This window comes from Panthera onca, chromosome A2 (genome assembly GCF_046562875.1).
Source record: "Panthera onca isolate mPanOnc1 chromosome A2, mPanOnc1 haplotype 2, whole genome shotgun sequence".
In the NCBI taxonomy this organism is placed as follows: Eukaryota; Metazoa; Chordata; class Mammalia; order Carnivora; family Felidae; genus Panthera; species Panthera onca.
Window position 1 is genome coordinate 51,122,610 of NC_138340.1, and position 27,969 is coordinate 51,150,578.

Consider the following 27,969-nt stretch of genomic DNA (forward strand, 5'->3'; position numbering starts at 1 on the left):
ATGTTCAGGGTGTGCTCTTGTGGTATTAGTTAATGTGTCCATTTGTGATTACTGTGTGAGATTGGGCCCCAGGTACTCTAGAGCACTATTGCATAAGTAAAAAATGATCGAATTGTGTTTTGAATTTATTTAATTACTATTCTTATTTGAGTGAGAGTAGAGGAGAAATCCTGTTATAATTGGCATAATTCCTGTTCCTTGATCAAATAACAAACAAGTTGGACTGTTTATTCCCTAGTAAATATGGAACCTACTATAAATTTTCTCTCTCTTTCTCTCTCTCTCTTTTTCTCTCCCCCTCTCCCCACTGTCTCTCTAGTTACATACTGTTTTTGGGTCTAGTGGCAGTAGAGTTTGATGGTTGTTTTTGGAATGCTCTTTCAGAATTCCCAGAAGGCCTGCATATTTTCCAAAGGTGTCTCTTGAGAATAGATCACTCCCTCAGACCTATAATGTCGTTTTTGTGTTTCTAGAAGTTTAGGACACCCTTTCATTTGGTCTTCCTTTGAGGTAGAGTCTGTTCCCTGGAACACCCTTTTCTCTTATCCTCAGATCTGGATTCAGGCTGCCTTCCTCAGTGTCTGCCATTGCCCTCCTCCACTGGCATCACGTACATGAGGATGCTGCATATAGATTATTTGATGTGATGAAGTCTCCAACTCCAGGCAGGTCTTCCCTGACTCCTCCAAACTTAAAGCTTTTCTCTTCCCCAAAGAGCAGAAATTATTTCTTGGGGGTGGGGGGCATAAAAGATGAGATAAAGTGGTGTGGGATATGGAGGGGAGGAGGGCAACAGGGTTCTGTGCACAAAGGAAGGGCACTACCACTGAATGGGTAGCATACACTGAAGAAAGTCTTCCTCATTGCACATCTTACCTAAGCATTTGAGTCATCTAATGGTTTACTTAAATAACCTTAATAAATAGAATAACCCCTAAGGAGAAATTTGACCATGAGATCTTTGCCAAAAGGGAGGCTTTTAGATAATACAATCACATGGATAACTTACACATGTCAAGAATAAAAACAATGACATCTTTCTTGAGGGGGAAAAAAAAAAACAATAGAAATTTGCCTAAGTGATAAAGGAGGGTTGGGTCTCTGGGGATACATTTTTACACCAAGTCACTTACCTTGGATCTTACAGATCATCTGAGAGGGAGAAAAAATTGCTTGCATGTAATGAGCATTATGATTAACCTTATTCTGTAATAATTGGAGAGTTGTGTTAATTCTGGTATGGCATGCAAATCTAATCTTCTATTAAATTTAGTTCAGTCCCTCATGAAGAGTAACAGCTCAAAATATTAACTACATTTTTAGAATGCTATTGAACAATTAGAGAAGGTGTGACAATTAGATATGGTCTTTAGTTTGGAGGAGCAAGTCAGGTGATGACTTAATATATATGAGAGAGGTTTTTCCTTTTGTTCTGTTTTTGACTGGACATAACACTAGACTTCTAAGAATGTTAACTGTTGAAGCATCTTATCAAGCCAGATAGTGGTATCTCCTATATTGGTCCTTTGAGAAGGGCAGGCAATCATTTACTACAGATTAATAATGAAGTCTGAATTGTAAATAGTATAAACAGGCCTCTTGAAAGGCCCCCTTAATCATTCTGATGCAATCAGTCTTGCTTTTCCAACTAACAGTGCCCTGTAAAAACCAGAAACATGGAGAATATGATTTCAAATCTGATAGAAAATCCATTTCTTAGAACTCTTTTTACCTCATTATAGTTTAAGACATATCTGTAGATCATCTTTGTATCTCTACTGGCAGCAGATAAAAAAACCCATTTAACTCATGCCCATTTTATATTCTCCAAATGTGTCTGACCATCCTTAGTCTTGTTTTCTGCAGGCTCTGCTCAGGCACTTTTATGTATATACGTCATATTAGGCCTCAGGAAGAGTTCAGGCTGTGTATGCTTAGATATCTGATAAAATTATTTTACTTAAATTGGGTCTTTAAAATTATTTAAGCTTAGATCTGAATTGAGTTGAAGTCACAGGTTTAATGTTTACTATTAACATGAAGATTATATTACAAACTAAAAATTTCACTTTTAAAGGGCAGAATTAATGAAATTGGGTCTTTTATCTAGAAATTGAACCCAGCTTTATCCTAGGTGGGAATGGAAAAGAGTTATTTTTAGATTGGCTAGAGAGAACACTTAGGTCCTAGTGTAGGACCTATGAAGATCTACATTATTCAACAAAATTGGATAAATTTCTGAAAGTCTCAGAGGAGAATGTAAACAGATGAGAAAAACCATCGTCCATGGGATTAGTTAGTACAGTGTGCATTGCTGATAGGCCTGTTGTTTCTTACCTGATTAAATGACATAAAAGCCTCATAAATTAAAAGCCATGTAAAGTTGCGTGTGTATATTTTGCATCCAGATTCTTAGAATGTTTGACAGAACATTTTTTGATGTCCCTGGAATTTCTAAATTATATTGAATCATAGCTCTTAAAAAGCACACTATGGCATATCTTTTGTGTGTTCACTTATTTTAAAATGCGAGCATTGATTTGATGAATAGCTAATCAGTCTTTCACTAGCGTCCTTCCTTATTCTTTCTAAATCTTCTTTAAACGTACTTGTAGGTATAATATGAGTGGGGTGTGAGGGATTTGGTCTTCCAGATTTCTTAGAAAACTATCCTGACTGAAAATGAAGCACTTCACTTTGCATTGGTATTTTATTGTATGCGCTGGGGAGGTTATTAATCTGTGTACCTTTATACAGAGCATTGAAATACAGTTGAACAAATCTTCACTAAATATATGTGCCTTGTAATATGTTATAAGCTTTCTTCACATGCATTTTCTCACTAAGCCTTCATGACAACCCTGTGAAGTTGGTATTATGGGCCTTGATTTATAGGTCCAGAAGCTTTGTCTTAGATGGGTTGCCCAGAGTTAGGCAGCTAGTAGAGGCATGGCCAAGTTTTAGTTCAGATCTTTGTGGACTCCAAAACCCAGATTACTTCCTTGCTCCTTCCCCATAGTAATGAAACTCTTTAAAACATTTCTCTCACCTATCTCTAAGCTTCTAAAAACTTTCATACAGAGTTTTGGAGAAGGAGGAAGTATTCTTTTTAGCTAATAACTATAGCTAGAACTGAGGGGCTGGGGATATCTAAAGTTGTTATTAAAGAACTTTGTTAGTTACAAACATATGTTCACGTTCTTTTTTTATTGGCTCTTATATTGTGTACACATACAGTAGAGGAATGGGTTTGATCGTGTTTCTGTGTTTGACCTTATAGCTAACCATAGCAGCATCTTATTCTTTAGAATGCCCCTGTCCTGGTTTTATTTTCCCTTTTTGTAGTCATCAGATCCAGAATGTAAATTCTTTTATGAGTGCATCTACTTGACACTGGAAATATAAGAACTTATCTTCTCTTGGAGGAAAGCACAGTGACCCCAAGTGAGTCCTGTCATCTGCTCTGAAAAGAAAAACTTGTACTAAAGGTATCTGTAACAAAGGATTTTTCACTCATTTTGTCCTCCAGGGCCTAATTTTCCCCCTCTATACAATGAGTGCTTTGGACAAGGTGACCTCTAAGGTCTCTTCTATACTGTAAGGTGCTATGTTTCTGACAGTTCATCTTTACATCAGTATTCTGTGTATAAGAGTTCATTCTTGGTCTTGTTTTGCCTTTTCAGAGACCTAGTCATATCATAAAATGTTGGTGCAATTCATTTGACTGTTCAGATCTCTTTTTTATATGCTTATTCACTCTTAACTGCCTTGTGTTTAGTTTTATTTTTGCTTTCATTTGGTAGACCACAAAGCCATTTATTTACACGATGTAAAATTTTCCTTGGTAAAATATTCCTCGCATTATTTCCTAAGAAATGATTATTTCCTAAGTTTCTAAGAGGGTGAATCTATTTGCCCTCTTTGGTGAAGAGAATATTTACTTACCTGTAATACTTGTTCTCTGAAGGTGTAAAATTATAATCACCTTTGCTCTTCCTATTTGGGGGAGGGTCTAATTCAGAAATTGATGTTTATCAAAATTCGATCTGTCTTATGTCAGGGCAGGAGAGCCACAGAGTGGTGAGCAACCTACAACTGTGTATCTTAAGAGAACACAATTACAGGTAAGAAATTTTCTCTCTTCCCCAGGATGAATAATCTTATTATCCTAATCTTTGCAGGCTCACTTTTCTGACCTGAATTTATATCTCATCATTGTAGTTCCTGTATTTGCTACAAAAAATGTGACTGATTAGGAGCTCTTTTTGACTTTTTCCCCTTTTTGGTTTCTACAGAAGTTCATTTGTTCTGGTGATTTGCATTATTCTTCCATAAGTTAACCAAAGTACTTGATAGGGAAAAAAGAACTCACAGGTTATTCCGTCTAAGAGTAGATCTTTTGGAAGTATTTTGTACCTATACAGAAGAGCTGTTTATTCTCATCAAGTCTTCCTGTGAAGCTTTTCTATTACCTCTTCAGACATCCCCAGCACAGGGTAGACAACTCTTAAAAGATCTTTTATCTTCTTTCTAGGCACTTATTTTATGTACAGGTTTTATAATATATGATCAGAGTCTCTCTTAAATGAAAGCTAAGATTTCTTGATGTCTTCCCATTTACCCCATCCTAAGCAATATGAAAAGTTGAATAATCATTTTTTATTGGTTTTTGGTGTTTTGATGGGATCTCATTATGTGTAATCCAGATTTTCTCACTTTTGCCCCATAAAAGGATTGTTGGGGCAATATTCTAATATGCTGAAACACAAAAAATACTTGACTCTGGAATTGAATGTGTGTTGGAGTGCATCTCTCACCAGTTGATGTGGAATGATCTGGTTAATGTATTTAAAATAGCTTTACTAAATAGTTCTGAATGATTATTGATAATTCCCTGGTTCTTCTCCTATTACAGCGCTGGATAAAGCAAGCCTTGGAAGAAGGGATGACTCAAACGTCATCTGTACCCCAAGAGACTAGAACTCAGCACCTATACCAAAGTAACGAGAATAGTAACTCTTCTAGTATCTGCAAAGACAATGCAGGTACGTATCTCAAACCTTCCTGAATATGTAAGCAATGATTATTTCTGGTCCACATAAAAAAATTCAGTTTGATTACTTGAAAAGTCTGATACCCAAAAAAAAAAAAAAAAAAGGCATTGTTATCTAAATAGTTACTTTACATCTGTCTTTACAGAGGAAGAGAGAGATCTCAAGTCAGGGAACAGTTTTCCCGTGCCGACAAAGAAGGAACTAGACAGTGTACAGATAACAGCAGAAATGGTTATAAAAAGGTTAGATACATTTAAAGTAGTAAGTTTAGGAAATCTATATCCATATTTATAAGAGGAGAAATAAGCAAGAAAGATGTGGGACGCTGTTCAGGAAAAGAATAAAAATACAGATGGGTTGAAGGAGATGAATGAAGTAAATGAGAAATTGTTACAACTTTATTGTTTTCAAAAGGGCTTCCACAGTTAGTGTAAAATTTTTGAGGAGACATGGCTTTGAATCAAATGTAAAGTCCTTGTGAGTTTTTAAATTAGAAGGTCTTAAAAAATCATCAGGTCCATTGGTTTTCAAAGTAACTCTTGCAGGGTAATTTTAATTGAATTGCAACTGAAATCACTGGTGCCTGAACTTGTGATATTAACTTATTTTGAGACAGTCTTTACCAAAGTTTCTCCTGCCAGTTTCAGCCCAGTTGAAAAGTTCTCTGTGATTTCCGTAAGTTTATCTCTAAATCAACTTTGTGAATATTATGTAATAAAAAAAAAAAAAACAAGATAAATTATATGCTAAAGGTCATGTAAGACTACAGTTAATGTGACACAGTGTTTCAGATTTTCATAAAAACTACTTCACTGTTTCTCTTCATTGACTTGCTGAATAAATATGAACTTGAATTAAATAGGTTTATACTAGTAGTGTCGGCTTTATGTTAAAATTCTGCATAATATTTGGGAAAAAAGTAGACTACTAAAAAATACTTTTTCAAATTATTAATTTAGTTAATTGTTCTCTCTAGATTGGCTTATACTTTACAAGTTTTCACATGTGTGACCCCAGGATAATGAAATCCCAGTGTAAACCATGTGCAAGATAAATGATACTATGTTCTTAAAGTATTTTACTCTTCTCCTACGTGGTAGACTAGGGAGATTTACTCAAACCAGATTAATATAAAGAAATGGTGAGGGGTGCCTGGGTGGCCCAGTTGGTTAAGCATCCGACTCTGGCTCAGGTCGTGATCTCATAGTTCGTGGGTTTGAGCCCCATGTCAGGCTCTGCTGACCCCTCAGCCTGGAACCTGCTTCAGATCCTGTGTTTCTCTCTCTCTCTGTCTCTCTCTCTCTCTCTCTCCCTCTCTCCCTCTCTCCCTCCCTCCCTCCCTCCCTCCCTCCCCCGCTCACACTCTGTCTCTTTCTCTCTCAAAAATAAACATTAAAAAAAAAAAATTTAATGCTAATATGAGCTTTCCATCAATCTTATCAACTTATTGGCAGTTTATACAGTACAGTGAAAGTACAACTTAAATCTTGTATTTAGTATACATACATATGCACATTTGCGTTTGTGTGTCTGTATCTGAGGTTGGGAAAGGGACATTGTATAGCAGCCTGTGTCCTGACTAGCAAAGACTCATAGGCAGAGTGTCTTTGTTACTCTGTGTCCTTGTTGGAATGGAATTAGGACTGTTAGTCACCAACCTTTATTGAATTTTTGCTCTCATCTTTAGCAGTAAGAAACATTCAGAGGACACACCTTGCCCTTAAGGAACAATATAACCAAAAGGAGAATTTTTAATTAAAACCAAATAATAGTCAAATGAACGACTTGGTATATTGCTGCAAGATAATGTAAATCCTAAGGGATTGTTTTGTTTTGTTTTGTTTTGTTTTGTTTTGTTTTGTTTTAAAGACCAAGGAGATGTTAAGAAAGGGAAGTAGACTGGTAGAGTAAAAAGAATTCAACTGAATTTGAGGACCAGCTGTACCCTTTACATGATGTTGAGCAAGTTACTAAGCATCTCTGAGCCTCCTCTGTGAAATGGGAATAGTAATACCTGCTTTATAGAGGTTATATGAGATTAATAAGTTAAATAATGTGTGCACAGTGTTTGGTGTGGTATCATACCCATAGTAGGAATTATTACTAACATTGTTTTACACAAAATGCTCTTTCTTGTTGAGTATTTATGGAGTATTTGCAGAAATTAGTTATGAAGATATATCAAAGATTCTAAGTTCCTAAAAAGCTAAAGGTATATAGAAATAAAAAATAAAACTGCTCTTCGGGAAAGAGAGGGCATAATGTTCATTGTTTGCAAGTAATGTAGATATGTACCTAGGAAAGTCTAACCAGTGGAAAAACCTAGAATTGAGTTTCTTAAAACCACTGGATAGAAGGTACATAGGCAAAAATTAATAGCATTTATATACTAAGGAAATGAAGAAGATTTTTTCATTCTCAAACTTAACTAAGAACCTGCTTAGGGATAACCTTACCGGGACATGTAAAGTAAACCATTACTGAGAAATATGTTTAAAGTCTTCAGGAAATGAAGATAAAGTCTTTTATTCCTTCATGGAAAGAATAAATAAAATTAATACCTCCTCCCTCCCATCGCCCCCCCCCCCCCCCAGCTTTGTATAGTTCCTGTCAAACTAGCTTGGTTTTAGAATTTGGTGAAATGAAGTTTATCTAAACATGAAAAGAAGAAAAACATTGAAAAAGAATAATGACAATGAAGTGCTGTCCCTAGAAATACAAAACTAGTTTGTTATATGAAGCTGGAAGCTAGTAATTAAATTAGTACAATGCTGGTGCCCAAATGATGGGGGTGTGTGTATGTGTAGGGAATAGCCAGAAACAAAATTTGGTAAATTATTCTGGAATTTTTACTTACTTGGAGTATTGAAAAGAATTAAATCGTTGCCAAAGCAAATTCTTGGCACATTCAAGTACTTTTTGTGAAGGTCAAACTTGAATAAAGTTTCTGGGTCTATATTGTCTCTGAGATAATAGAGGGCAGTATATTGAGAGAAAGGATTTGCAATAAAAATGACAGGAGAGTGGCACCTGGGTGGCTCAGTCAGTTGAGCATCCAACTTTGACTCAGGCCATGATCTTGTGGTTCATGAGTTCGGGCCCCATGTTGTCCATGCTGCTCTCAGTGCAGAGCCCACTTCTGATCGTCTGTCTGTTCCCCTCTCTGTCCCTCCCCTGCTTGTACTCTCTCTCTCAAAAGTAAACAAACATTAAAAAAAAAAGACAGGAGAGTAGTATCCCTACCAGCAATTTGGTAAGGTTTAGCATATGCATAAAAATACCAATACTCCGGGGCACCTGGCTGGGTCAGTCGCTGGAGCATGCAACTCTTGATCTTGGGGTCATGAGTTCCAGCCCCATGTTGGGGGTAGAGATGACTGAAGTAAACTTAAAAAAATAATAATAATAGGGCGCCTCAGTGGCTCAGTCATTTAAGTGACTCTTGGTTTCACCTCAGGTCATGATCTCACCGTTTCATGAGTTTGAGCTCCACATTGGGCTCTGTGCTCACAGTGGGAAACTTGCTTGGGATTCTCTGTCTCCCTCTCTCTCTGCCCCTCCCCTACTCACACGGTCTCTGTGTCTATCAAAATAAATAAATAAAATACTAATACTTCTTAACCTACTAGTTCTTCTGGGTATCTGTTCTACAGAAATAAACATAGGCCCAAAGTTTTATACAAAGGTACTAGTCATAGAATTAGTAATAACTGCAAAAATATAGAGGATGAAAACAAGCTGGATTTCAAGCAGTAAAGGAGTGGTATAATTTATTTGCTATGTGTACATACTTTTGGTAGAAACACTATACAGTATTATTAAATTTTTCACCCTTGATTCATTTTCTCAAACTAAGCCCCCCAAAACAGCATCTTACTACTTTTGTGAATTAGATTTCAGTGATCTGAATCTTCAATCTGTAAGAATGTCAAAAGAAAAGGGGTGCTTAGGTGGCTAAGTCAGTTGAGCATCCGACTCTTGATTTCAGATCAGGTCATAGTCTCAGGGTTTTGGGATTGAGCCCTGTGTCGGACTCCATGCTGAGTGTGGAGCCTGCTTGTGATTCTCTCCCTCTACCCTTCTCTCTCGCTCGCTCTCAAATTAAAAAAAACAGAAGAAGAAGAAGGGGTGCCTGGGTGGCTCAGTTGATTAAGCATCTGACTTCGGCTCAGGTCATGATCTCACAGTTCATGAGTTCTAGCCCCATGTTGGACTCTCTGATGACAGCTTGGAGGCTGGAGCCCGCTTCCAGTTCTGGGTCTCCCTCTCTTTCTGCCTCTTCCCCACTTGTGTTCTCTCTCTCTCCAGAATAAACATTTTTTAAAAATTAAAAAAAATATATCAAAAGAAAAGTATATTATGACCAAGTGAAATTTCTTCTAGGAATGTAAGGATGGTTCAGTATTTGAAAAATTATTCATATAATTAATTTATTAGCAGGCTAAATGGAAGACGGGGAGTAATAGCACAGTAAATATGAATTTAATGATAAATCTAATAAAATACCTATGATTTTTTTTTACATCTATCTGAAAAACAGTTGCCATTTATGCTTCATGTAAAAACGACATTAAACCTTAAAAAATGCATTATCAAGTACACCAAAACTAATATAACACTGTATACTAAATTAAACTTCAATTAAAAATAAATTTTAAAAATGGGTTTTCAAATTATTCCACTTGCCATTATTATTTAACAGTGTCTAGAACTATTAGCCAATGTGATTACCAAAAACAAAAAAATCTGAAAAGCATGGGTAAAGAGGATGTGTGTGTTACCAATGTGTGCAAATAATACGCTTTATCTCCCTAGAAAAGCCAAATGAGGTAACTGAAACACTGGTAGAGATCAGTAGGGTAGCTGGGTACAAAAGTATATAGACATTTTTAAGAATAACGTGTAGATAATAACATACAGGGAGACGTGTAATGCACAGTTGTAGCAAAAAAATAGAGAACATTGGAGAGTAACATTAATTAGAAATGTGACAGATCTATATATGAAGAGGGATAAATGAAGGCATGAGTAACTGAAGGATGGTGCCATGGTGTTGAGTGAGAATTCTTCCTTAGTTACTCATGAGTTTAATACAATACCAATCAAAATTTTGGCTTTTTGGCGGCAGGGGGAACGTAGTGTTAGCATGATGGATGATTTCAACAGTTCACTGGCAAAAACAAGTATGCTAGAAAAGCCAAAGTATTTTGGAGAGGTAGAGTAGAATAACTAGAATTGCCCAAGCAGTTTTACTAAAACAGATGTCAGTATTGATGCCATTTAGACAGCAGGTATACAGAACTAAACTGAGGGGCGCCTGGGTGGCTCAGTTAGTTAAGCATCTGACTTTGACTCAGGTCATGATCTCACAGTCATGGGGAGTTCAACCCCACATCAAGCTCTCTGCTGTCAGCACAGAACCCGCTTCAAATCCTCTCTCCCTCTCTCTCTCTGCTCCTCCCCCACTAGCCCGAGCTCACGCTGTCACTCTCTCTGTCAACAAAAACTTTAAAAAAATATTTAAAAGAACAGAACTCGGACGTCTGGGTGGCTCATTTGGTTAAGCATCAAACTTCAGCTTAAGTCATAATCTCAGGGCTATGTTAGTTCAAGCCCTGCATCCAGTTCTGTGCTGACAGCTCAAAGCCTGGAGCCTGCTTCAGGTTCTGTCTGTCTCTCTCTCTCTCTCTCTCTGCCCCACTCCATTCACACTCTGTCTCTCTCTCTCTCAAAAATAAATAAGCATTAAAAAAAGTTTTTTGGGGGGGCACCTGGGTGGTTCAGTTGGTTAGGCGACTGACTTTAGCTCAGGTCGTGATCTCACAGTCTGTGAGTTTGAACCCTGCATCAGGCTCTGTGCTGACAGCTCGGAGCCTGGAGCCTGCTTCGGATTCTGTGTCTCCTCCCTCTCTGCCCCTTCCCTGCTCATGCTCTGTCTCTCTCTCTCTCAAAAATAAATAAAAACATTAAAAAAAAAAAAGTTTAAAAAAAAGATTTTTTTTTAAAAAAAGAACTAAACCCAGTTTATGTAAAAATCTAATAAGATGTCATATTTCAAATCAGTGGAGAAATTATAATTCTTTAATTATTAAAGATTTTGGAAGAATGTGCTGTTTTGACATGTGAAAAGGATAATCACTACCTTCTGAAGTTCGTTTTATTTGAGTTAAATTTAAAAATTAAGTAAGGAGATAAAGGGAAAATAGGCCAGTATTCTTTATAGTCTTGAGGTAGTGGGCAGAAGAAACATTCATGATGTCAGAGGCAGAAAATAAAGGAAATGATTTATACATTTGACTGAATTAAAATGTAGCACATTGTATAACCAAAAAAAACTTAGTAAAATTAAAAGACAGATAGCAAACTGGGAAAATAAAACATTTTTGACAAAGGATCAACATTCTTTTTTATGAAGCCCTTAGAAATGAACAAGGGGCGCCTTCAGTGGCTTAGTCTGTTGAGCACCTGACCGGGTAAGGTCATGCTCTCATAGTTCTTAATTTCGAGCCCTGCATCAGGCTCACTGCTGTCAGCTCTGAGCCCACTTCGAATCCTCGTTCCCCCCCCACCCCGACTCCTCTCTTCCAAATAACAAAATAATAAATTTAAAAAATACATTAATAAAGAACAAGATCAACACCCCGTAGAAAACAGGATACAGGACATGAGTAGACAATTCACACCGGAATAAATATAAAGCTGTTGAGCCTATGGAAAGATGCTTTTGGTTTAACAATCCTGCATCTAGCCATTCACCCTAAATACTAGACAGGTGCATAAATATCTAAGAGAAAGATTACTGGTCACTGAGGCATATTTATAATAGCAAAAAAGTGCACATACTTCACATTGGTTAATTTTGATGATATGAATGCCATACAGCCACTAAAAACTAAATTGTAGATTTCCGTTGTCATGGAAAGAGTTTTACCGTGTGTTCCTGAGTGAGCACTGATATGTAGACAAGAGTTTAAGGCCATGCCAAGAAAAAGGTCTAGCTGAACATGCACCAGGATATTAGTGCATTCATTTGTGGGTATGATTTCAATTTGTGTGTGTTTAAATATGTGGTGGTTTTTTTAATATAATTTTGCAAAGTATTTGAGTAAAGATAAAAACTGTACAAGGTGGATAGGTTTAACCACATAAAATTTAAAAGCTATGTATGTATAGAAAAACAATGAAACTTGAAAAAAATTGTAAATATAGTATTGGTAGAAAAAAGACAAACGACTGCTGGCAGATACCAGGTCTATTTTGAATATGATACCATTATAAGAACTCAGTTTTATATGAAGGGCCTGTAAGTTGATTTGGAAGGGAAAGGGAAGGGTTCAGCTGTACTTTCTAACTCTTCTAGAGTGAGCTTCATTACTTACGTAATTCCCTTTAGTAGTTAATATTGGACTTAGCAGTATAGCAGTCTTTTTATAGCAATCTTTAAAAAAATTCACTGTTTGACTCTTAAAGTGCATTAAAAAGTGTTCTAAACATGTCATGAATCACATGTTTGTTTGTTTTTTATACCTAGGCACTTTTCAGAGGAGAAAAATAAGAAAGAAAACTTACAGTTTCTGGAACACAAGAAAAATACGAATATACTTCCAATCTAGGAAAATAAAAAAATTTCACATATCAGGAGAAAAAGCATCTCCAGTATATTTTGCATTTATTCTTCCTTCTCCATTTCCACATCTGTTACCCTAGTTCAGTACCTCATAACCCTGTCAACTTCTCCATTAACTCCAAATAGTTTCCCAGTGTCCAGTCTCATCCTAACCATTGCTGCCAGAGTAATCTTCCTGAAGCATAGCTCTGTATCATGACCTACTGTCCCAAAACTTGTCCTTGAAGGTCTGGGATAAATGCTACTCTTTCCACTAAGCCCTGGGGATATAATTTAACCTAGTCATTAAGAATGTAAATGGAACTAAATTACCTAGTCTTTATCTCTCTGCACATCAGATTCCTCATCTTTAAAATGAGAGTGATGATAATAGTGCTGGATTTAGAGTTGTTCAAATTAAATGTTAGAATTCACATAAAGCACATAGTATAGTACCTGGTATTTAATATTTAACATGTAATAAGCACTTAAAAGCATAATTATTTTTTACAAACACAAAGCAGTATGATTACATCTGTCAAGATTCTTAAAATATTAAGCGTGTTTTATGTATGTTTTCCCATCCTTACAAATTTGTAAATTCTTTTAAATGGAATATATGATGACCTCCCCTCACATACCTAATTCAGTGGTTTCCATATAGTAGGTATTAAGTAAATAGATATTTTTTTATTGTAAATTTAAAAGGTAGATATTTTTCTCTGAGAAGGTGAGATAGGTGCTTTGACCCTTGTGGTCATTAAAATACATAGTGTAGTAGATCCAAGAAGTATAGGAAGTGTAGGGTGTTCAGTCAGAAAATGGATCAGCCTTGTATTTGAAAATGATTGGGGAGAAGTTTTTGTGAAAATAATTTCCTATTTTGAAGCACTCTAAAACTAGGGGCTAGATACAGGCCAGGCAATCATAGGTGACTAGCTTTTCCTGCTAAAGCAGAACATTGTAGAAAGAGTTGCTGAAGGGCACCTGGGTGGCTCAGTCAGTTGAGCGTCTGACTTCGGCTCAGGTCATGATCTCGCAGTCTGTGAGTTCGAGCCCCGCGTCGGGCTCTGTGCTGGCAGCTCAGAGCCTGGAGCCTACTTCAGATTCTGTGTCTCCCTCTCTCTCTGTCCCTCTCCTGCTCATGCTCTGTCTCTCTCTGTGTGTCAAAAATAAATAAAACAAAACAAAAAATTAAAAAAAAAAAAAGTTGCTGAAAATGGCAAAAATACACAAGAGAAGATAAAAGGAGCATGGAATTAACATTCTAGAAGCTTGTGCTGGTGACATGGCAATTAAGTAGAGGGTGATTTTAACAAAGTGACATCAATTTGAGATTTCTGGAAACTCAAAGTAAAATATTAAAGTTTGTATTTTCCACTGTAAGAGATTAAATTTGTTCTAGGGTCCAGTCATTAGATTCATCTGGTGATTGGGAGATAGAGAATTTTGAGAATTACTTTAATTGTGGCAATTAAAGAGTTCTTTGGGCTTTTGGTTTGATTGCAGGAGGTGACAGTGGGATGAGGCAGAAGAGGAGTTAAGAGCCATTGTGGGCTAGAGATTAATGGCTTTACTACAGAGCCTCCCTTTAAGCTGTGGTTGCAATCTCTCATCCAAGCTTTGTATTTCACAGACTTGTTGAGCCCATTAAAGAAATGGAAGTCTCGCTATCTGATGGAGCAGAATGTCACCAAGTTACTGCGGCCTCTTTCTCCAGTCACACCACCCCCTCCCAATTCAGGCTCAAAGAGCCCCCAGCTGACCACACCTGGCCCATCTCACCCAGAAGAGGAGTGTCGAAATGGATACAGCCTCATGTTCTCACCAATCACGTCTCTTACTACTGCTAGTCGCTGCAATACTCCTCTGCAGTTTGAGGTGATTTGGGTTTGGTTGTTGGGAGTGCCGAATATGAAAATTACCATTTGCCCCTCCTCATTTCAAGTATAATATTCCAAATGTATCTTGATCGTGTTCCTGCCAGTCTTGGCAAGAGAACAGGAACCCTCAGGGTCAATGTGACCTGTTACCTGGTAGCCTCTCATCTTGGCAGTCCTCATACTTCGCTCAAAAGGAATAGTTCTACCATGGATGACATTCATCTGTTTTTGCATGCAGTCAATCTATCATTCTCCGTAACTGCAGGTAGTAAGCATGCTACATCTCCATCTTTGTCTTTGGTCTGTACTTTGGTTTTAAAATAGGTCTCTAGCTGCATAATAACCACTAAGGATACCAGCCTGAGAGCCCAGATTATACTGATTGATTGTGTCTTTCTTTCTAGGCCTTTAAATCAGTGAGTTGTTTTTCCCTATTGTTTTGTATTCTTGTTGTGGCCTCTGTGAACAGAGATTTGAAAAGCTTTGAGATACGGTTTGTGGCAAATGAGTTTTTTTCCTACTCTAAGTTACTTTCCCTTCTTGTTACAGTGTGTTAGGAATGAAAAGTAGAAAGAGGCTAACAACATACGTTCATAATGAGACAGATTTGTTACATTCACCCTCTGGTTTAAGTTAGAAATATATATCTTAGCTGTTTAAAAAAGTTAATTGTCAATCACATTCATGTTCAAGTGTGGGTGACAGCAGGTCTACTGAGTAGAAAGAATCCTTGTGTATTAAAAAACTTCATCTATTGCATGTTGCTTTCCTTTGAAATTAACTAAACAGACACTGTCTCTTCCTTTTTCTTAGAAAACACTGTTGTCATCACTAAACACTCAGCTCTGCCCCTAGCTTGTAACTTCTCCAGATGTGTTCTTTGATGAATGTGTTCTTTGATGAAGGTGAATGCTCTAACCAGTCCCTTCTTCCCTATTCAGCCTTTATGAGAGCATGGAGATTAAAAATACCTGGACTTCTGAATAGCTAACTCAGAAAGAGATAGCTAGCAACCTTGAAAGCAAGAGGAACCTATTTCTATACCTGAAGTAGACTGTATCACTTGGGAGCAGACCTCTTTGGCAGGAGTGGGGGGGAGGGGAAGAGGCAGGGAGAACCTTCTTGGTTACATTTGGTTTCTAGAGAAGTTACTCTACCAAATTTCCTGTGGCATTCTTTTCTGCCATACATTAAAGCAGCTGATTTAGGCCTTACTAACTTTACTTGGTCTAATTGTGATTGATTTTTCAGTTAACAAATTGAGTTTGATAGTAAAATTTCATAGGAGGCTGTTCACCCTGGAGGGCAGCAAATTATAGGCTAGGATTTCTTACTTTATCAGTGCAGGTTTTATTATAATTTAAAAGGTGAAATTACAGAAATTAGAAGGTACGTTGCCTTCTAGGACAGTTAAATTTAGCTCTCAGTACATTTCCCCTGATCCCTTGTGTTTTGGATAACTGAAACAATATGGAAATGTAAGGTGTTTTTATTTTATAAAAAAAATCAAATATCAAAGATTTTTATGAGGGGCACCTGGGTGGCTCAGTCGGTTAAGTGTCCAACTCTTGGTTTCAGCTCAGGTCATGATCTCACAGTTAGTGAGATCAAGCCCCACATCAGGCTCTGTGCTGGTAGCACAGAGCCTGCTTGGTTTTCTCTCTCTCCCTTTTTCTGCCCCTGCCCCACTTACACTCACGTGCGTGCGCTCACTCTCGCTCTCTCTCAAAATAAAAAAATAAATTTATTTTTAAAAAGTCCAGTGCCTGTTTTCACTGTTTTAATCTTGTGATTTAACTAACGAAATTCAGCCTTTCTTGTCAATAAAACAAACTACCATCCTGACCATTCTTATCATCATTCTAACTGCCATGCCCTTTCCTATATTCTAGTATAGGAAGCCTTATTTCCATGCAAGACTGTGACACAGAGGAAATACCAATAAGGTGTCACAGGTAAAGATCAGCTTGGTTGGGGAAGAATATTTTTGAAAGGAAAAATAAAAATCATTCCAGTGAGAAATGTCTCCAGTGCTAAGGGAAGGAGTTGAGGAGACGTGTAAGAGGAGAACAAGATCATGAGGGAGGGAGAACCATTAAGGAAAAGCAGTAAAAGCAGCTTTGGCAGGACAGGCTTAATTAGCCCCCACTTTCCACCAGCCCCTCCTTTTCCTTCCTGGCTTAGTGTCCACCTCACACATAGTACCCAGCCCACCAAATAAAATCAACAGCCTCTTTTCACCTCCCATGGGATAGGTCTGCTACCCAGGACATAGTTGTCCAGAGTCTACAGCATTAGGAACCTTCCCCTTCCCTTCCCTTACCCCTGGCACTCTGAATCCTTGTCACAACTACCACCATCATTCTGTCTGCATTTTACCGTTCAGATCTGCCATCAGAGTTCACTGTCCAGTTCCTGTTTGATACGGGAGTGCTGCCTCAGGTGAAAGCTCTCAGGGGAACCCTGTTTAGGATGTAGGAACTTGAAATGTACACCTCTGCTTTTTATTCCCTCTCTGTTGCCAAAAGTACCAGGGATTTTAACATCAGAGAACATCGTTAGGGGTGTTCAGATCAAATTAGATTATGCCAAGAACCATCTAGCCTATCAGCTAAATTGCATTCTATCTCCTGTAACTCATTCAAGAGGAGCTGGCCATCTCCCTAGCCCTGTCAGCCCAGCATGCTAAGCAGTTTCCCTGGACAGTGGTGGGCAAGCACGAACCACAAGGAGAATGAAGAAATGTGACTTTTTCATAAAGGGGTGTGGGGTAAAGGAAAAAGGTTCCCTTGAGGCATAATAAGTGGTAGGGTGCCCATCAGTAATAAATACTGTAGGTTGCTCAACTCTAATCCAATGTAGGACGAAATTTCAAATGAAATTGTAGGGTACAGTTTCACCAATCTAAATTTTTTCTGTTAACCTGCTTAAGATGTTTACTTCTAGCATGAAATATTATAACCAATTTAAATGCTTTCGAAGATCCCAGGAAGCATTTTTAATGAGTCATTCTGTTCATTGCAATGAATTCTACAGTTAAACCTTTCCCCTGTGCATTCTTTTCCCTCCCCCTGCCCCCCGCAAAAAGTTGTGGCTAACCATCTATGCTTGCTTTTACTTTATTTTTTGGTTTGTTTTGTTTTGCTTCTTGACTTCGAGTAGATGAATAACAAGATGCTTTTCCCTCCTCTAGAACATATCCTCCCCTGAGAGTTCCCCTGCGAATAGGCCCGAGTCCCTGTCACCCGAGGTAGTTATCACACCATCTCAATCACACTTGGAGGCTGAGAGTGAGTGTGCATGAGTGTGTGGGAGGGCTGGGGGGGAGGTCCTAGTGAATGGGGTGATAGGCTGAAGGGCGACCAGCCAGTTGATGTAAGTTGAATGAACTTCCATGTGTGACTGTGATCACTCAGAACTTTCAATGTAGATGGAGGAAAATGAAGGGGGGTGTGTGTGTGGGTGTGTGTGTCTGTGTGTGTGTGTGGTGGGATTTGCTCTTGTTTGGGGGAGGGGTGACTGAAGAGTTCTTTTAAAGTATAGACTCTAGAAGTCAAGTTTAAAGCAAGCTGAAGATATGGTATGAGCCTTGGCAAAGATAGCAACAAGTAAGGTGTGTTTGTTAAATAAGGAAAGTTGAAATCGAAAGTTGGTAGGAGCTATCTTTTGATATTTATTATCTTGGGCTGTTGAAGGAGCTATTTATACTGGAAAAGTTAGACAGTGATTTATGTCTTATTCCAGGATTAATCTTACAGCTCTGTTTAACTGGATGTTTTGGGCTTGGGTTGATAGATTGAGCAGCTTCTTTCGAAAGGGAGTCCTGCTCCCGGCTTTCTACATTTTCTTTATAGCTCCTTACTGGGTATACAAGGAAACTAAGTCAGCCCATGGCTTCTGTGACACAGGCCTTCCTTCTGTAGTAGTTGAGATGTGGTTGCCATAAAAAGTGGTATCTCAGGATATCCAATTGAGTGCTTTTCTCAGAAACCCTACTGCTATGGAGTTGTTAAATTTAGGTTTTAGTGCTGGAGATTTTTAACTATTCTAAGATTTGGACAACTGTAGGAATGATTAGCTCTGTTAATCTACATAGAGTCAATTTCCTCTTGAAGAGAAAACTGTAGTCTCTCATAACCTTTCAGAAATTAACTGTTAACTCTGGCCCCTTCCCACTTAAAAAATTGTGCTAAATTTAGTGATAGTTGATAAAATTCTGAATCAGGATTTTACAGACCAATATGAAACTGAAAAATGTTGTATTCTAGTGTACTAGAGGTTTTCTGGATGTTTTTTACACTGTTTTGTGAGGAAATCCTGGTGTGACATTTGAATTTCTGGTACCATTCTTTCTAGAGAGAATTAGTAAGAGTTGACCTAGAGGTGGGAAATCTTGGTATTGGGAAGTAATGATAACCAAATAGTAGATACAGCTTATTTTTTATAAAATTCAGCATTTTGGATGCTCTGCAGTGGTGGGCATTAGTGATCTTGTGGTATGTGGACATATATTAGAGGATAAAGAATTGAGTAGCCAGAACATTTTATGAGAAGCATACATGCTTAATAGTGAAAGTGAGCAAAGAACTGGTTGGTTGATGTCTTTAACTAGTTCCATTCTCCTTTACTGAACCAGTAACTTAAAATCCTTGACTTTCTGTCTACTTACTACTTTCTTTCCCTTTTTCCCTCCTCCCACCTTCCATCAATATTAAATACAAATGAATAACACCAAAAGCCAGTTATCTTTAAGACCCCAGTCTCACCTCTGGAGCATACATGGGGCTCAGGTAAATCCGTGATTATACTTCCAGCACCTTATTGTAGTACACGGTGACTCAGCAGACCTGATGAAAGGCTAAACAGGCAAAATAGTCACATTTGGCCAATTATTTAATTCTGATTTTCCCAGGATTCTCATCCAGAAAGACTTTAAGGCAATTTGTGAAAGGCCGGCATTCTGTAGTAATCTGGCCTGGGTATACTGTTGATTCCTGGAACTTTTACAGATGTTAATGGCTTTCTCCCTTGTACTTCCATCCCTCTTACCTCTCACCTGTGCCCTTCTCGCTTCCCTTCTTTTCTGCCCTTTGACTTTTTCCTTCCCCCTCCTCCTCCATGTCTCTGTTGATTTTTATTCTTTCAGCTTTGTCACCGAAAAGATGTGGACTTGACAAAAGTAGGCTACCTTGACTCCAACACTAACAGCTGTGCTGACAGACCTTCCCTGATCAACTCAGGTCCTTCTGACCTGGCTCCTCATCCCTCTGTCGGGCCCCCCTCTGAGACTGGCTTTCCAAGCAGGAGTGGAGATGGACATCAGACCCTTGTGAGGAACTCGGACCAGGCATTTCGGACAGAGTTTAATTTAATGTACGCCTACTCCCCATTGAACGCTATGCCTCGAGCAGATGGATTATATCGAGGATCTCCCCTAGTAGGGGATAGGAAGCCTTTACATTTGGATGGGGGATATTGTTCCCCTGCAGAAGGGTTTCCCAGCAGATACGAACATGGCTTTATGAAAGACCTCTCTCGTGGATCCATGTCACCTGGTGGTGAAAGGGCTTGCGAAGGAGTCCCATCTGCCCCCCAGAACCCACCGCAGAGGAAAAAGGTAAGTGTTCCACCTTATATAGGCCCTTTTGAAGAACATTAACTGAGCGATTCAGTAGATGTTAACTGAGTTGACACTGTTAAGCACCATTCTTAGTGTGGGGAAAACGGAGACATAAGATGTGATCTCTGCCATGTTCAGTGAAAGACAGGATCGGGGTGTGTGTGTGTAAGACAAGACTGTTTCAATATGATTTGATCATTGTTGCAAATATTCAGCAGATTTTAAATGTCTGCCATGTATGTACTGTTATACATGCTGTGCAATCAAAGGATAGAGCAGTGAGGAGCGCCTGGGTGCCTCAGTTGGTTAAGTGTCCGACTTCAGCTCAGGTCGTGATCTCACGGTTCGTGGGTTCGAGCCCCTCATTGGGCTCTGTGCTGACAGTTTAGAACCTGGAGCCTGCTTCAGATTCTGTGTTTCTCTCTCTACCCCTCCCCTGCTTGTGCTCTGTCTCTCTCTCAAAAATAAATAAACATTAAAAATTCTAAAAAGAAAAAAAAAACAGTGAAAAAGAATAATGCTAATTTCTTGTATTATTTAGCACTTACCATGTTTTAGGCACTGTTAAGTTCTTTTATGCATTAAATCTTCACCGTAATCCTGTAAGTTGGGTAATTTCCCATTTTGCAGATGAGGAAACTAAGGCAAATTCAGTGACTTGCCCATGGTCACATAGGTAGTGAATGAAAGAGCCAGGACACTGCCCAGGTCTGTCTGATTCCAGATTGCATGCTCTTATTGCCACTGTGCTATATTTCCTCCTAAGTTCTGCCCTAATGGAGCTTAAAGCAAGTGAGACTGAGGTTGGCAGATAATTATGTTAATAAGTAATTCATTACAGTGGCAGTGGATGCTCCAAAAGAGTTGTTCAGATGTGATGAGAACATCTTAGCCACGACATGGCCTAGTGAGAACAAACAAGAGGCTCCTAGCCATTTTGAGAGGTGGAGTGAGAGGTGACAGGTCACACGCTGATTTAGCTGATCTCAGTAAGTAGGAAGCAATCTGCCAACAAATGTGGGTGAGGATGTTATGGAAGAGAGAGCAGAATACGTAGTTGTGGGACACTCCGTTGTGTGGGCAGCAGGCATACAATGTGGTTGTAACAATTACATGCTGCTGTAGTATCTGGTGAAAGGTGGGCAGGGTCAGGAGTGGAGAATGAGAGACTGTGGAACAGGGCCAGGCCATAGATTGCTGGCTAACAGGTTGAGACTTGACTTATAAGTAATGCCTGTTCAAGAAATTACAAAGCCCCAAATGTGGTTTTTGTCAGTGGATTTCATCTAGGGGCACTTGGAAATGCATGGGAGTATTTTGGGTTGTCAAGGCAACTTCCATTTATTGTGCAGCGCTAGAGATGTTAAATGTTCTGTGTGTGACAGTCTCACACAGTTGCAGAATATCTTTAGTAGTCTTGTTGAAATGTAGCCTAGTGGCTTCTTACATTTGCATTTCCATGAAATACATTACCAGAATTTATAATTATTAGTTACTTTCCAAGATTGTGTATAGAAAATCCATGCACAAGATGGTACTGCTTTGCATTTTTGTTACATTTTACATTTAAACAGAAAATGAGAGCCTTGAGGGACTAGAAGGCAGAAATACTGGCAGATAATTTGGGAAAAGAATAGCAGTGGGTTTTAGAAGACTGTTGCTTGAAGAGCATTGACCATCAGGAGCAAAAGTTTGCAATATCTTTGTGTTTCTGGTTTCTTGATTGAAACCATGATTTATTTGAGAAATGTTGAGCACCTACTATCAGTCAGGTTCTGTGCCAGACAGAACCTGGCACAGGTTTTGTTTAAAGACAAAACGCCAGAAAAGTTTGGTCTTTGCCCTCTTAGAACTTAGAATTTAGTGAAGGAACTGTCAGGACACTGTAATAGGTTGACACCTGGTGTAGGCAATGTGATGTAACAGTAAAAAGGAGAGGTATAGTGGGCAGGCCAGGGAGGAAGGCTCTGTATTGGCAATCAAGAGAATGAGGCAGAGTTAGGGAGAAGTTTCCAAGTGTACGTTTCCTAGACTAGCTTGCTAAAATATAAACTGCAAATCATTCTTTGTCTTTTAACACTAATTTCCCTATGTGTAAGAGAGAAACAGTAATAAATCCCTGCGTGTATCCTGAAAATTTGAATACATCTTAGAACCCTGAAACATTGGCTTTTTCTTCTGTTGTTTTTCTTTTCTCTTCTCTCTCTCTTATTTTTTTTTTTTAAACAACTGACTCTAGGAATTCCTAGGGGTTAGGGAAGAGCTGTCAGATGACCTGGAAGGCTTTTTCAAACTTCACAAGCTCCCAACTCCTTTTTCCCTTTTCTAGGTGTTATCATTGTTGCAAACAGCTGATCCCATACTTCTGCTACTAGGTAACTGTGATCTCACAGTTCTCTGAAGGCAGAAGAAAGGTTGAGGTCTGCTGGCGAACACCGTTCTTCAAAAATGTCATCTCCTAGTGTATTTTCTTCTCCTTACCAGTTTCTGACTGATTTAAATATGTATGTAGTTGTGTTCAGACACCTCACACCTGAAAAAAGTGTTGCTAGTGTTAGTGCCTGATTTGTTTGCAAGGCTGGCTAGTGGTTTATGAGGGTTCCATCTTCTTCCCCCATTGCTGCTGATCCACTAATGATGTCTAGCTAGAGTCCTCTTCCTTCTTTCCCTCCCAGGTATCCCTGTTGGAGTACCGCAAACGGAAACAAGAAGCCAAGGAGAATTCTGCCAGTGGGGGAGGTGACTCTGCACAGAGCAAAAATAAGTCTGCAGGAGCTGGGCAAGGCAGCAGTAACTCACTTTCTGATACTGGTACCCATGGTGTGCAGGGATCCTCATCCCGAACCCCATCTTCCCCTCACAAAAAATTCTCCCCATCTCATTCCTCTATGTCCCATATGGAGGCGGTAAGCCCATCAGATTCCAGAGGCACTTCATCTCACTGCAGACCTCAAGAGAATATCAGCAGTAGGTGGTAAGTTTATGTTTGATGATGAAATAATTAAATTCAGGAAGGAAGTATACATCCAGAGTTATTCCCAGTTTTACCTAAAATATATGGGAACACTTATCTGAGAAAGGCGGCCAGCAGTGCCATCTGTGCTGTTTCAGCTGATTTAATAGTATCAGCCACAACCCCATCCCCACCCCCAGCCCCATCCCCCTCAGCTTTACAGAAGAAAAGAATTGCCACTGAACCTGCAGAACGACACTTTGGACGGCATATAGTTGTGGACACAGATGAGTTAATTTTATTTGCTGGGCACTAACACTGCCTCTTGTATTTTTTCATTTCATATGAAAGGTAAGTCAGGAGTTCAGCTCAGTTCCACTTAAATTAACAACACAAGTCTCAGTTGCACCCAGCCCGCATATACATAAAGATCAGACCTATTCTGAAAGGACTAGTCTGGTTTAGGGGAGACCACAAATAGATAAGTAACACTATAAGTAAGTGAAGAATAAACAGCATGTACCTAGAATAGAGAATGAGGCTGTTCTCAGGGATCTTGAACTGAAGCATGGAAGTCTGGGAAAGAAGAGACCTGGCTCAAATGAGTAATGTTTAAAAATCTATGGAGCACTTATTAAACTATGTGCCGGTCATGACTTCACAGAAAAAATTTAGCATTTCAAAATGGCGGTTAAAAGAAGCAGGCATCTTTAAATCCACTTTTTCCATAGTATAAGACAGAAAAACACCTTGTTTTAAATTGGTCCTGAAGAAAATAATATCTAAGAGGCATTAGACAGCCTTTATGAGAGCTTCATTTGTTCCATACTCTTGACTCTGAAGTTCTGTGGCACTAACTTGCACCCGGTTTCCTTCACAGGATGGTTCCCACGTCAGTGGAACGACTCCGAGAAGGAGGGAGCATCCCCAAGGTCCTCCGAAGCAGTGTGAGGGTGGCCCAAAAAGGAGAGCCTTCTCCCACATGGGAGAGTAACATCACAGAGAAAGACTCAGGTGAGCCCATGGCCTTCTGCTGCCAGCCAAGTTTAGGGACACGTGAGACAGGTTCTACACAGTTCTCACCAAATGCTGGGATGAGGTGAGTCTGTTTCTTACACAGTTGGGCTCCACTGTATGGAAGGTGCCAGGTCAGTCTTGATTCTATTCTTCTGGGCTGTAGTATTATTAAGATCTAGCACTGCATGTGCACTCTTACTCTCTCTAGACTCTCTCTCTCTCTCTCTCTCTCTGTCTTTCTGTTTCTGCCGTATTTTTTCCCAAGGGATACCTTTCTGTAACTCTTCTCTCCAAAGGCCTGAAAATCCACTGTGATGAAGGATGAAGAGAAAGGAGACAGGAATCCGATCAGACATTTAAAACATAGCCCATAATTAACCACTTCTTTTGCCCTTCTGGCCTGATGCACTCACCTGATTTGTCAGAAAGAAAGCAGCATGGGTTGGTGATGACATTGGTGATTTGAATGAACAATGACTATTTCTCACTTATTCTAGGAACCCAAGTTGATTTTGTATTATCTTCCAGACCCTGCAGATGGAGAAGGCCCAGAGACACTGAGCTCAGCACTCTCTAAAGGAGCAGCCGTTTACAGCCCTTCCAGATACAGCTACCAGGTGAGACGAGAAATTGCTCATCTCTGGGCATAGGAGTGTGTTCTGGGTTCCAAATATTTTGTGATCCTGGCCATCCTTTGCAGTTGAGATGCCGTCTTTGCATATAGTTTCAGCAGCCTTGGAAATAAGTCATCATCTGCTCACCTTCAGGTAATAAATCATGCCAGAAAAATAAATAAAGTGATCAGAGACAGCCATTTTACTGTCTTTGGTATCCTAAAAAGAACAAATGGTTAAGAAGATGAAGAAGATGAAGAAGGAGAAGTAGAAGAAGAAGAAGAAGAAAAAGTAGGGTATTTTAAATATTCACAAGCCTAAATGGCTTAAATAGGGACTTTTTCACCTCCTTATGCTTTTCCTCCCGACTCTTTCTAGCTCCTGCAGTGTGATAGTCCACGGACAGAATCACAAAGCCTCCTTCAGCAGAGTTCCTCCCCCTTTAGAGGACATCCCACCCAATCTCCAGGATACAGTTATCGAACTACTGCACTGAGACCTGGAAACCCCCCCTCTCACAGTTCTTCAGAATCCTCCCTCTCTTCTACGTCCTATTCCAGCCCCGCCCACCCTGTATCCACAGACTCGTTGGCCCCATTTACGGGGACACCAGGGTATTATAGCAGCCAGCCACATTCTGGAAACAGCACTGGCAGCACTCTTCCAAGGAGGAGCTGCCCTTCTAGTGCTGCTAGCCCTACCCCACAGGGCCCCTCAGACTCGCCGACCTCAGACTCGGTCTCCCAGTCCAGCACAGGAACTCTGAGTTCCACCTCCTTCCCTCAGAACTCTAGGTCGTCATTGCCATCAGACTTACGGACTATCAGTCTGCCCAGTGGGCAGTCCACTGCCTACCAGGCCTCCAGGGTATCTGCGGTTTCCAATTCACAGCACTACCCACACCGTGGGAGTGGGGGTGTGCACCAGTACCGACTCCAGCCACTGCAAGGCTCAGGAGTCAAGACTCAGACAGGACTTTCCTAGGGCTTCTGGATTTGGGCAAACAGAACTGAATGAGCCCATAGCTGCTTCCTTCCAGCTGCCTCTGGAACCTAGGCCGAGCATATTGCTGGGGAAGAGGGTACAAGGTGCCAGAGGACTGGGTCTGGTCGACAAGAAACGAGACTTGTGGTCGTGACTGGCTCTGGCCTTGGAGAAAGATGTAAATCTTGTCTGAAGCAGAGACTATAAAGAAGTTTCTCCCTGCTGTTAAGGGTACATTGTTGACAAGCAAATGGTGTTCCGGTTAGTAACGGTTCTAAGTGCAATGAGTCGTGTTGAAGCCTCTGTCTCCCGTCCTTGCCTGTAGCCTGTAGTCACTTGTGCAGTGGGGACATCTTTTTACACACACACACACACACACACACACACACCCAAAAAAGTTTTCTTTTCAGAGGAAAAAAATGAAAAGAGCCAATCTCTAAGCCCCAAGCCATCTGAGTAATAGTAGGGTTTTTATGCACTTAAGAAGAAAGGTAGGTATGTAAATTTTCACCCTGTGACAGACAACCATTCCAAAAGCAGGTATCTGGCCAAGATGTGTCCACCAAGAATACTCCCTACCTTTGTCTTAAAATCACCAAGAAATATAGGCAGGGATAGCAAAGCTTGGAATGTGCTCTGGCTGAGGGGTGCCTGGCTCTCTGAAGAAGAGCTCCTGGTCAACTCGATTCAGGAGCAGGTGATTGTCTGAGCCCCCAGCTGTTCCCATACCACTCCCCTCCCCAAGCTGTCTCACAGCTCAGTAACCCAGAAAGTAAGTAGACAAAAGAGGAATAAGTGAGATGGGCCAATTGCATTGCTACTTATCAGCTGTTGGCAATAAATTTGATTAGTAAGGATCCCAAGTGCTTTGGGACTTCTTTGAATTTTATTTTTTCTACTCCCTGTTAATCAGGAGTTGACGATCCCACGAGTAGGACCGCCTCCTTGATTAGGGAGCACGCACTTGTGACTGCAGGGTAAGAGTGGAAAGAGATGTTTGTGGAGTGGCACCGACAGGACTGTGATTGTGTGGGGCATGTCCCACATTTCTTTGGGGGATGCTTATTTGAGAGTGGCCCAGGTGAGAGAGTTATAAAGCCACCCACACACCTAACACTGTTCTGGATGAGAGACGCGAGCAGACTGGCTTCTCCCCATCAGTGCATTGTGCCTGCTGTACACCCCTGGAGGAGCCCTGGAGCCTGCCCAGGTGGGGTACACAATCTTTTTAAAATTCCATACGGTTGCCAGCTTATTTCTTTCACTTGTTTACTGTAATATCCGGCGTGTTTTTATTTATCTAATTTTGTATTCAGTTATAACCATGGTAGGGGTAGCAAATATATGACAGGTGTAATCCCTGGTGCTGCAGTGGACCTTACTTCTTTTCTTTTGGACAAGATAATACTGTGAGTCTCCTTCCTTCCAGTTTGTTTTCTCCTCCTTTTTTCCCCCAGCCTCTTGCATCCCCTTCTTTTCTACCCTCTCTTACAACTATCATATGCACAGTCTTCTCTCTTTGTGTGTGACTGTTACAAAATTTCACTTTTTCAAAATTGAAATCAGGTGTTTGCTCAAATGAGGGGAGATTTCTTTTTTTAATGCTGAGACCTCAGCAGAATACTTTTCTTTTTGTTGTTTCCCCCACAAACCCATCAGTCTGGGAGAGCGTTGGGAGTGGAAATCATGTTGCCTGGGATGCTGGTTTCTTTGTATATTATATAAAACGTATGTAAATGTCTCTCCATTTGGGCTGGGGTTTGCATTCTCCCCTTGGCTGTTAACCAAGGGGAGAGGCCAGCGGGCAGGCGGCCCTCACCCTGCCTGGCACGTGCAGAGACCCCAGCCACTCTGTGTGGGCAGGGTGCTGTCAAGACCAGACCTCTGGGGGGGGGCGGGGGCGGGGGGTGGGGGGAACTCTTGGAAGGGAAGAAGTATCACTTCTTTCTCAAGTGGAGTGTTTACACCTTGCTGTAACATTTGAACTTTCACAAGAGATGTAATAATTTTGATAATAAAATTCTTAACCATAATAATCATCAAGTTGAGAACTTCTTTGTCCAATTCTGTGACCTTGCCTTACCTGGTTTTCCTAATGCTACCCTTACCTGAAGAGGCAAGATGGACCCATGTTCAGGAGAATGTGCTCTTGGTGGAGTTGTTTTGCACATAATGGACTAGGAATGTGGATTGATCTTCTACACCCTTTTTTAAAAAATGTTTATTTATTTATTTATT

The 27,969-nt window shown here is 39.9% G+C and overlaps 1 protein-coding gene across 21 annotated transcripts in view; it reads left to right on the plus strand.

Moving 5' to 3' along the window:
• Positions 1–26,117, plus strand: part of SETD5 (SET domain containing 5) — a 79,304-nt gene extending 53,187 nt beyond the window's left edge. For 14 of the 21 annotated variants that reach the window (XM_060631652.2, XM_078442779.2, XM_078442780.2 and 11 more), the window contains 8 exons: positions 4,916–5,045; positions 14,297–14,541; positions 17,737–17,793; positions 19,690–20,160; positions 22,839–23,137; positions 23,997–24,130; positions 24,662–24,750; positions 25,126–26,117. In XM_060631652.2, the coding sequence (XP_060487635.1) occupies positions 4,916–5,045; positions 14,297–14,541; positions 17,737–17,793; positions 19,690–20,160; positions 22,839–23,137; positions 23,997–24,130; positions 24,662–24,750; positions 25,126–25,731 (2,031 nt within the window). In that variant the 3' untranslated portion in view covers positions 25,732–26,117. The remainder of the gene's footprint in view (positions 1–4,915; positions 5,046–14,296; positions 14,542–17,736; positions 17,794–19,689; positions 20,161–22,838; positions 23,138–23,996; positions 24,131–24,661; positions 24,751–25,125) is intronic. The other 7 variants (XM_078442788.2, XM_078442784.1, XM_081794986.1 and 4 more) reach the window with 1 other exon arrangement.
• Positions 26,118–27,969: the final 1,852 nt, after the last annotated feature.